The sequence below is a fragment of the Lathyrus oleraceus genome, chromosome 5 (assembly GCF_024323335.1).
Source record: "Lathyrus oleraceus cultivar Zhongwan6 chromosome 5, CAAS_Psat_ZW6_1.0, whole genome shotgun sequence".
Taxonomy (NCBI): Eukaryota; Viridiplantae; Streptophyta; class Magnoliopsida; order Fabales; family Fabaceae; genus Lathyrus; species Lathyrus oleraceus.
The window spans coordinates 642021586-642032645 of NC_066583.1; the positions used below are offsets into that span (position 1 = coordinate 642021586).

Genomic DNA, 11060 nt, shown 5'->3' on the forward strand with positions numbered 1-11060 from the left:
GTATTGAAAAGACAAATTGACATAATTGAAAGAAGAAAGAATAATAAATATTTAAGGGTATAATAGAAAAAATAATATTAATAATTATTGATATTATAAAACGACTTATATTATGTTACAAAATATTTTTCCAAAGTGACATATAATAAAAAAAACGGAGGTAGTACATAAATGGCTTGTATTGAATAGATTGTAAGGCCTAGCTCAATTGAAAATATCAACATTGTTAGATTTGATCTTCTAAATAGTGTCTTGGCTTAAAGTTAAGATTTTTCACTTGTATGTTTGAGTTTATGGCTGTATCTGGCATTTCGTTCGCAATAAACTAAGTTAACAATTAATAAGTGATCTTTCAATAAAGCAAATGAGTTATTGAATTATATTCCTCACACGGCCTTTGGTTCTTCCATCAAGTCAATAAATTTTTTTATTACTACAAGAATGAAGCTATTAAGGTTTTGGAAGATATAACCCACATAATTTAATATGATATGCTAAAAAATCACTAAATTATAAAGAAATAATAAATTATCATTTAATGGTGTTGTTAAATATTTCCTTTAACCTTTATAATGTTATAACTAATATAAACGCGTAGAATATTTAAACAATTTAGGTGTTCTCTTTTTTTTAGGCACGAAAAGAGTTACGAGTATTAATCAATTAAACCATGAAAGCTTTTACCTTAATCATTTCATTCTCTATCATGATTGCCTTCTCACATGCAACACCAACATTGGTCACTCTTCTTCGGTCTCAAACAAATCAATCTTCCACTTTTAATCTTATCAAACAACAAGTAAATAAAGTTTATATTTTCAATAAAATTGTTAAAAATGAATAATATATTCAGTTACTTTTTTTAATTTAGTTTCAAGAACAAAAAGTTTAGTCACTAGCATATACATATGTATTGTATATACATGTTGTTTCAGATTAATGAGAATAAATTAATGGGAATGAGAACGTGTCCTTACAAGATCACTATAAAGACAAGTTGCAGTTCTCCAATATATTCAAAAGATGTAATCGGTCTTCTATTTGGTGACGCTAATGGTGAAGAGGTTTTCGACAACTCTACTTAACTAGTTACTTATTTGAAATTATTTGATGATATAAGAGTTTGTGTGAGTTTTAGAAACATCTTATAACATGTTGATAAACCATATTTTCAGCTTATTTGCATATAAGCTTTATGATATAGCTTTATCTTGAATGGAAATATAAAATGATGCATATTTATATAATTACAGATTACGGTGGTAAGTGTAGGTCGTCCCGAGACAGAGATATTGGAGCGGTGTATGATGCTTACATATGATGTATTGGGAAGTTGTATTGGCAAAATCTGCAAACTGTATGTAGCTAGGGTTGGATCAGATGGTTGGGTGCCAGAGACTATCACAGCATACCACAATAACTACCCACCTGCCATATTCAACTACGACTATTTCATTCCTGAGGGTAAACGCTATGGCTTCAATTATTGCCATCAATAATTTTAGTGGTACATTCCTTACATGCTTGTTTGTTCTGTTCTTAAACAAAAAATATATGTATGAAACTAAGAAATAAACATGTTTCTTTATAAAAGATGAATGATCTTACATTAGTCTTTTAGACTTACTAATGGATACGGATGCCGATAATATTTTTAATGTATAACAAATTCTAGTATCTCTTCTTCTCGGCATAATGGCACACTGCAATTTCATCATAAAAATGCAGTTCATAATAGCTGTTCAATCATACAAAAAGGGTCGGATATGTATTGGTCACTCAACTGGTATGAAAGTATTTAGCTATCAGTTCAATCATAATATGCTGATACAAAATTGACTGACAATTGATGTAGAACCGATTACAATTGATGTAGAATCGATTCACGGTGGAACGTGGCTAGCATCTAGATGGAATTGGAGGCTAAGATTTTGTCTCATGGGTTTTTGTTAACCAAACCTGTCAACACCAATTATATTACCATGTAGCTAAATCAAATGAAAAGATGAAGAGAATTCATAACCAGATTTGTTTTGCATTTCTAGTTCCTCTGATTTTATCTCCAGGGCAAGGGGCCGCCGGCACAAATATCCTTAACATTGACACTTCACACTACTTTACAAGTTTTACGCTACTGGAACCTTCATTCAGACACATTCTGTTTCCTTCCAAGGCAAAACAACTCCCTCCATTTTACTTTCACAATCTCTGCGCAACTCTTTCATACAAATCCCGAGGCCAATTCCTCTTTACATTATTTGCAATAAAACTAGAAATCTGCAACAACAAAATGACAATTTAGCCATTATGAAACAAGAGCACATATAAAAATGTTTACAACAACATATTAACACAACAACCAGCTAAATCTATTATTTCAAAACTATGCCAGGGAAACTATACAAAATTGTAGGTCAAAATCAACTGTGCCTGAACATCGTGTCACCAGCCTCTGTCAAAAAGTGGATAAGTGAATATTTTGATAGCAAAGCAAATTAAAATTTACCCACCGGTGGCTTGATTGAAGTTCATCCCCAGTTGATATATCATCTGAGGGAACTATTGGCTTTTTTTAGAACAATTACAGGAAACTATGGTACTTCAACAATAGCAACTAAAGCATGAATATACCAACCAAACAAAGGAATCCACAGGATAACTACCTTAGCCCTCAAGGCACGAAGCGATCCATCAGAGTCTGCCACATTGTCTAGACAAGTCAGAGCAACCTTCAAGAGGTCTGGTATACATGCTTGGACATGATGAGATAAATTTTCAAACACATCAACAGCAATATCAGGTCCTCGGGGATCTAGAGGCAGAAATGGAAGTTTAGCAACCTCCCTTAATGCATCAATGTGATTCCCCAATCTTGACAATTTGTGAATTGATAATATTGACTCAAGTTGTCTTAATACAGTTTGCTGCTCAAAAACATGCTCTCGCTCTTGAAGACTGTAAAAATAATTCAATTTATCATTTTTCTTCTGAAGGATTATGCTTTAGATTGATAAACAAATTTTTCATAGATGAACGCAATTTCCATAGCTATTTAGTTTGAAGAGAAAACACTGCCAAAATTTTATAAAAAATTACAAATTGATTAGGCTGTAAGCTTTTTTTGGTGCAGCAGAAAACAAGACCAACACCTAGCAAAGACAGCCTACGGAATCAGCAAAAAGATGACTAGACCCTGTTTGTTATAATCCAATATCACCCATCAGTCATCCTTGTGCCAATCGCCACATGAAGTATATGGCGATTGGCACAGAATCAGCACCTAGCAAAGACTAAGCCTATAGAATCAGCAAAAAGATGACTTAACCCTGTTTGTTATATCCCATATCACCCATCAGTCATCCTTGTGCCAATCGCCACATGAAGTATATGGCAAAAATAGATTTCAAAGTTACACATATGCAGAGTTTGATCTCCATGATCATTCCATGAAAAAATATATGGGAAAAGATGAAAATAAGAATCAACGCATCACCGCAAAATAAGCTCTAAACTTGAAAAGGTTCATTAATGAAATATATTAAGCAATGATGAAATGTCACTATCGCAAAGGCAAAGTCCAACCATAGAAATGCATGAACAAGGAAATAAAAGGTAATCATTTCACCTAACATCTGGGTAGTAAGTATATGTCTCCAAAATCTCATTGCCAGAATGGATCAGACCAGCAGTCTGGCTCTCACCATCTAACCTTCCACGGAAAAGAGAACAAATAGCTTCAGAAAGGCACTTATTGATGGTATCCAGCGCTGTTGAGAAGGAACCCACTCTCTTCTGAATTTCTATAGACTGAACCAAAAAAATATACATCAGCAAAAGCAACATCAAGGTTGGATGAAAAAACTGTGATTCACAAATGGTGATGGGTTCTAAAGGGAACATGGAGGCAACAAAAATTAGGAGAAAATAAGTTCACAACTTTATAGATAGGAAAAATGTAAAGAGTAGAGACACAATACGAGAAACACAAATGTGAAAAATAATGAAATATTATCAAAAGGTATGAAAAATTTTAAATAAATAAGAGTGAACAAAGCCTATCCAAAAAAAAGTAAGAGTGAAAAAATTCCTAGATGTGTAAAAAAATAATAATAAGCTTCGTCAGAAAAAGGATGTCTACAGCTTTGTTGGGGAGTTTGGAGGGGAAGGGAGGGCTTTGGGAGGAGATGATTAGAGAGAGAAATAGATAAATCTTAACTATTTTTAGAAGAAAGTTTGTGTAGAATGATAAATAAATACTTATTACTCATATTTTAATATCTAGATTATTATACCAAGATAGATTGAATTTGGAGAATTCATCTAACCCCTCCAAAACACTCCTCCAATATAAATTTAGTTCCCCCCAAATTAGGGTGATTTTGTGTTGTGAAGGAAAACAAGCCCTCCAAAGCCCCCTCCCCCTCTCAAATCCCTCAATTCTTTGCACTACATCCTTCCTTTTTATCAAAGTTCTCCCCTCCTTTTTACCCTACAAACTCCCAAACAAAGCCAAAGAAAGAGGCCAAAACAAAGGTAAAAAATCTGCGTGAAGTAACTCCCTAATCTAAGTGCCTCAAAAACCTCTTTCGGGTATGAAAGACAATGCCTGTGTGCCAGGTAATGTTGTAATTTGGTAAAAGCAGACGAAGTTATTATTTCTTTCCCTGTTGTTCTTCTAAAATAAAAGAGTAGCATAAGAAAGAAATTACTTTGTCATACATCCCAGCCTCCTGACACTGGCATGCTGCTTCAATCAAAAATTGTTGCCTTGCATTTGGATCCGCCACAAAACGTCCTAACTCTCCTTCTTCTCCAGCACCTCTTGTGCCAAGCAATAGATATATGCCTCCATCCCTTAACAATAATTCAGTTAGAAGCTGCTTCAGCATCAAGTTTCTCTGCCTTTGCTGATCAACATTACCTCTACCAGTCCACGACAACTGCCCACCACCAACTGCAGCAGCAGCTTGTGCATAATACTCTAGTGCCATCTGGAGATCACCAAGACGCAGATACATAGATCCATATTGCTTGACAATGGTGGCTACTTCTGCATAAGCATCCATCACCCCCAACTTTTGCCCAGTACCAGCACCTTCAGAAAGGACCCCATGATCAGCTAGCACAATTGATAGGTGGGCAGCATCAATATTATATCCTTCTTCTCCTGTTTCCTTAGACAGGTATAATACAGCTGGAAGCAATTGAATGCTTAAAAGCAAGATATAAGGATATACCAGAGGATCTTTCCCATTTTTTGTATAGTATGATGGTTCAAACTTATTCAGGTAACTTTGCAAATCATCCAAACTGTATGGAATCAGACTGTCACTTAGAACAATGGATGAAGATCCACTTGGGCAGTCCCGCACAGCCGACAACTTGAACCACAAGAAATCCTCTATCGAACTAAAAAGAGTCGGTTGATCTCTAAGCAGGCGATCAATATGTCTTCGAGAACCTGATATGATGGCATAAAGCAGCAACTTTTTCTTGTCATATGCAGTTCGGCCTACCCGATCACCGGTTCTCAACATTCTCTCACATTCTTCTGATGCAGCAGTCGCAACCTCTTCTGGCACCATTCCTCCAGTATTAATCCACTCTGTGAGCTATCAGAAACAGCAAATTATTAAAAGTACACTATAAACTAGTACAGAACAAGAAGTGGCCAGGCTATGTACCAAAGGAGCAAATTGATGCGAAGCACGCGAAGATAGAGCAACATTTCTTGCTTCATCGTAATAACCAGACCTCAGACAAAAATATATCTGTCACAAGAGTTAAAGCTTAGATCATCAGTAATATTGATTTCAAGAAACAAAGAAATTAGATATAGACTGAACTCTCTTAAACCATAGAAAAAACATGAAAGATAAGAAAAATGAAGTGTAACTATATTTTAGGGAATGCAAAGAGTGGGGAGATCCCGGATCCAAATTCAAGTCTCGTCCCTAAAAGTTTTGTATTGAGATAAAGTATTCAAGACCTGTTGCCACGTGGTATCAAGAGGAGGCTGCCGCCGAGCATCACCAGCATCAAAATCCAGTACCCCATAATCCCTCAACCGAATCTGCACAACAATAACTAAAATCAGGAATTTGTGAAAAAAAAAACTAAATACATGGTAAAACTTTTAACAAGATGCATATTATTCAAACTGAGACGAACCCGAAGGAAGGCTCGGATTCTTTGCAAATTTCCGACACCGCCACCAAGTGAAGCCTGTCATTAGACCAAAAAGCAAAGTGTTGATACAACAAGCAAAAATCAATGCATGCTCCCAATCTTTTATGAATAAAGCACTTGAAATCCTGAATAACAGATTACTTGTGCGGGATGATTTTGTATAGTATCCATGATGTGTTTCTCATGTCCCCACTCAAGGTGGCGCCTTGCCCCAATAATCAATGACATCTTTTTTGAAACACGTTGCAAGGTGGAGTCCTCGTCCATCAGCATCTGTTTCAATTAGCAAAATTAGAAAATAAATACAAATGTTTACTTCACCACAGGTAGAACCAATAAAGTTGCAAGCAAAAGTTCCTCTTTCTATTTTGCATGTTAACATTATACAACAACAAGCACAACCTGAACAAGGTGCCATATCTTTCGCATCCTTACTGATTTTCCACCACTGGCATCAATGCCCAAACTTTCATATGCACCCTTGAATGCTGTAGCAAGCTAACGACCATAGAAAATTTATTATGAAAATTAGTATACAGATAAATACATAATGGTGAGTGCTAGTAAGAGCTTTTGGGAAAATAAGAAAGCAAAAGATCTCAAAAATAATATGGCATTGCTTATATTAAAAATTATGTTGCAAAACAGTATTGAATTAAAAGCTTATACATTAGCTGCTTGCCTATTACTATGTTGATCATTGAAGTCATTCATGAACTGGCTACACCATCTACTAGGTTTTTAATCGAATATAGAACTCTAGTTTTAAGTTTAAGAGATCGGGAAAGTAAGGGACATACTTTAAATGGCAACCCGGACTGCCTTGCTCTGTTCAGATTTTTCACTACTTCAGCATAGGCAGATGCCTTTTTCTCCACAGTGGGTCTACTGGTCATGGGAACAATATCCATGCTACCAGAAGAGACTTGTGGAGTAGAAGTCATAGACACAATCTGACCTTGGCGAGTACCCAAATTGCTGTTAGCAATCATGTTTGTCCTTGGTAATGTTGAAATCCGGCTTAAACTCTGAAGGAAATCACGCTTTTCTTTTTGCCAATCCTCCTGCCAAATATTAAATGCTACTAAGTAGTACGAAGATTGAGCCACATAATACCAAGTACAAATAAACCTATTTTAATGACCAATATAGCAATGCAACAAAATACTCATCTCAATTATAAAATTACAAATATGAAACATGACGATTTACTTACTTCACTATCCTACTTCATTTTATATGTGAAGTTCCACAGACTAACCTATGCATATTTTATAGAAAAACAACCAGACAAACGGGATGACTTGTTTGATGGGAAGTTTGTGCAGGTCAGCAAACATAATTGTCAATACCAAATATTATGGAAAGCTATCAAGATGTATGCCTTACAAGAAACTGTGCTTTTACATCTTTTGTTTTCTATTAATTTTTTATTTTGGTTTTTCTAAAAGAATGTGAGTTAATAGAAAGAGGAAACAAGGATTACAAAGAAGGTTCTTCAAAAAATAATATATCATCATCAACAAGTATACAAAAACAATCTTATTATAATCCAAGAAATCCCTTCAATTTCTTTATCATAATCTTGTTCCCAAATCCACAAAAAATACAAGGACTGGTATTTTTCCTTTTGAAAATTTAAGGCATTTGAATACGACTACAATCAAATAATTAAAGAAAAGCAAATATAACTACACAAGGCACAGCCATAAAGATTTCTTTTTTTCAGCAATGCAAGAAAAAGATAGAACACATTGGGTATGCAAAAAAATGGTATGCCAAAACTTACTCCAATTATTCTTATTTTATTAGTTTTATGAATATACCTTAGCTAAACTAATTACAAAAGATATCTCCAGTAATAACCCTAAATTACATAGAGAATAGAGAAGAATAACCATAGGTTTGCCAAAGGCAATATTACACTAACCTCCAAAACTTTCATCATATAATCATTGAAACTCCTAAGATTATCCTTTTGAGCTTCCTGGACGGCAGAGACCATTGCCATTTCATGAACCTAAGAGCAAAAAAAAAGTATTCAATATTGTCAAAATACTATGCAAAAAGGTTTATATTCTATAAAAAGTAAGAAGACTTTATTGATTCCCATAACAAGGTACAGAACTTCACATACAAACACTGAACTAGTTTTGTTATGCTTATAAAGGAAGGGGGGAACATGTTACAATACCGCACTCATCAATGAAAAGTTAAAAAGAAATAAAAATATGAAAAACAATAATAATTGTCATCAACAAAGGACGGTTCTTTAACTTTGACAAGTGATTTATTGAAAAAATCAAACATCAGATTCAGAATTCAAACATTATATTTGAATCCAAAGATACAAATATTTCTCATTGCATTTTTGAACACTTTTGCAAGAAAAAAAAATGCAGGGAAAGTCAAACAAGTGGACTTAAGAGTACATTATATCTAGCACTGATAAAAACTATCCAAATACAATCAATTTGAGGTCTAACAATTACTCAAAAGTCAAAAGTGATACTAATACTTTTAATAGTAAGTCCAAGGTGGATAACAAGCAATTTGAAAGTGGAAATTACCTGCTGCAGATACTCCTCGACACTTGTTGCCTCAACAGGAAAAACATCCTCAAAAGTTGTCTTTATACAACAACAAAAAAGGGCACGGCATTAGCAAAGTATGTGAGTTGAGGAATGTAAAGAAGCACGGCAAAAGCAACTAAGATAGTAATCTGACGTGAATGTCCTACCAAACTACTTTTGCTTTCACATAGGCTATATCAATAAAAAAAAGGAAGTCTTCAACTTAAAGAATGGCTACTTAAAAATAATGAAAACCGGTATGTTATGCATAAGATATATAAGTAACGAACAAACAAATAGAATACTACAAGCCGAGAGAAAGCAAAAATGTCCAATGCATAAAAGATAGATAGCAAAGCTTATTTTAAGTGGTACCTTCAACTCAAATGACTTCAGGTCCCTTGCAAGCTGCTCTGCATTTATACCCTCGCGGGCAAGAAGCCTGTACACGTACATGAAAAAGAAATCATCGCACTAATTTCCTAAAAGCTTTCGAGAATTCTAGCAACTTCTACTTTAAGAAAATGATGGAAGGCAATCTATTAGGGCATGTAACACGGTGATCTCTATATACCCTATTAAGAATACATAAAACAAAAGTAATGCCCCTTTTGATAGAAGCAAAAAAGTATTTGAAAGAACAAATAAATATCAGTATTAAAAGAAAAGAAAAACTCTCAAACAGCTTAAGATTAACCAAACTATGAACTAACCAAACAACAATTTAAGATTTTTCAAAATTTCTAAACTTCTAAATTCTAAATGATTGAACAATTTAGGCAAAACAAAAATTGGAACTTCGCATTAACAACAACCAAAGAGTACGTACCTAGTTGCAGCAATGGATTGTGAAGGCGCCTCAGCCCTTACTGTCTTGGATTTAAGCTTCTTCGATAACGCTTCAAGTTGATCCAAGTTCCTCTAAACAATGTACAAAAGCGAATTCAAAATCACAGATCCCAAAAATCATATAGTTAATCAAAAGCTATTTCAATTTCATCAACCAGTGAAAATTCTAAGAAACAGGAAGTGAAGTATATTCATTTATTTATATTTAAGTCGAATTGAAGCTACACATGGCTCACAATCAAAATACATTTACACTGAACCTAAAAATGGAATTTATCGTATTGTTTTGTTGCAACAAACATAGAACAGTGAAAATTTTGAACAAGATTAGAAGAGAGAACCTGAAGTGGGGGAAACTGAGCAGAAGGAGCAGCTTGCTCGAGAAGCTTGGATGAAGAATGAAGCAGATCGGTCCAACTGGCCAAATCTTCGTTCGCCATAACTCTTCAACACGAGCTCAACGCAAATGGAACAAGGGTTTTGGAGGTTCTTTTCTTCTTAAGCCCTAGAATTTGAAAACCGAGGTTCACTTCTGGTTCTGGAAATGGGGATGAACCGCTACGGTACCTTACGGTTTGTTTGGACCGGGTTCAAGCCGTCAAAACGGTCTTTTTTTTGCCGTGTGTTTGATTTGATAGAAGTGGGGAAGAGAGAGTCGTCTTAAGTATCTTTGCGATTTGACATGGTATGTTTGTTTTGGATGAAATAGCGGAGAGAGAAGTTGAAAAGAGATGTTACACTTGTCTTGTTTGGTTTAAAAAGAAATTGAAGAGAAGATGTTACATTTCTTCTCAAAAATGAAGAAAATGGAGGACAACACCTTTCATTTTACTTTAATATGTTTGTTAATTTTACATCTCTTGGCAATAAATCGTTTTTTAGGAGGGTCATCCAACTTCAAACCTCGTCCCAAGTGTGATCATTATAATCGGTTTGGACATACTATTGATTATTGCAAGAAGTTGCATGGGCGACCTCCACGTTAGGTAAATGCAGCTCTAATCGATCATCCAGACACTCTGCAGACTTCATTTTTTCTTCAGAACTCTACGCCAAGCTACGAGGATTTTCTCAAGTGGTGTCAAACTAATCAAAACTTTGGTTCCATGGCTTCGGTTGCACACACTAGTAATTCATTTGTTTACTTCTATCAATCGTCTCCTATTCGCCTTTGGGTCATCAATTTTGGTGTGTCTGATCATGCTACCGATAGTAAAGGTATTTTCTCTTCCCTCTCTACCTCTGGTTTCTTAGTATAACTACCGTAAATGATTCTCAAAACCGATCTCAAGGGATTGATATTATTCAAATTCTACCATCTCTCTCTGTTACTTTTGTCCTATATGTACATAATTTCTCATTTAATTTATTATTAGTCGGTCGTTTAACTCGGTCCCTTAATTGTTCTATTACCTTTACTAACAGTGATGTTACCTTGCAGAATTGGAC

General features: G+C 34.8%; 2 protein-coding genes across 2 annotated transcripts; one reads left to right on the top strand and one right to left on the bottom strand.

Annotated features, from left to right (window-relative positions):
• Positions 1 to 929: 929 nt before the first annotated feature.
• On the top strand, positions 930 to 1609 carry LOC127087554 (embryo-specific protein ATS3A). The gene is made up of 2 exons (XM_051028454.1): positions 930 to 1064; positions 1254 to 1609. Exons 1-2 carry the CDS (start codon positions 954 to 956, stop codon positions 1497 to 1499), a joined length of 357 nt encoding a protein of 118 aa, XP_050884411.1. The 5' UTR covers positions 930 to 953; the 3' UTR covers positions 1500 to 1609.
• A 100-nt stretch (positions 1610 to 1709) lies between these two features.
• On the bottom strand, positions 1710 to 10246 carry LOC127087553 (nuclear pore complex protein NUP93A). Its single transcript, XM_051028453.1, has 15 exons — positions 9953 to 10246; positions 9592 to 9683; positions 9138 to 9204; positions 8760 to 8819; positions 8120 to 8209; positions 6990 to 7253; positions 6592 to 6687; positions 6331 to 6462; positions 6172 to 6225; positions 5990 to 6073; positions 5685 to 5771; positions 4710 to 5612; positions 3626 to 3807; positions 2664 to 2955; positions 1710 to 2277 (listed from the first exon to the last, which is right to left on the bottom strand). Exons 1-15 carry the CDS (start codon positions 10049 to 10051, stop codon positions 2200 to 2202), a joined length of 2580 nt encoding a protein of 859 aa, XP_050884410.1. The 5' UTR covers positions 10052 to 10246; the 3' UTR covers positions 1710 to 2199.
• Between the last annotated feature and the right edge of the window lie 814 nt (positions 10247 to 11060).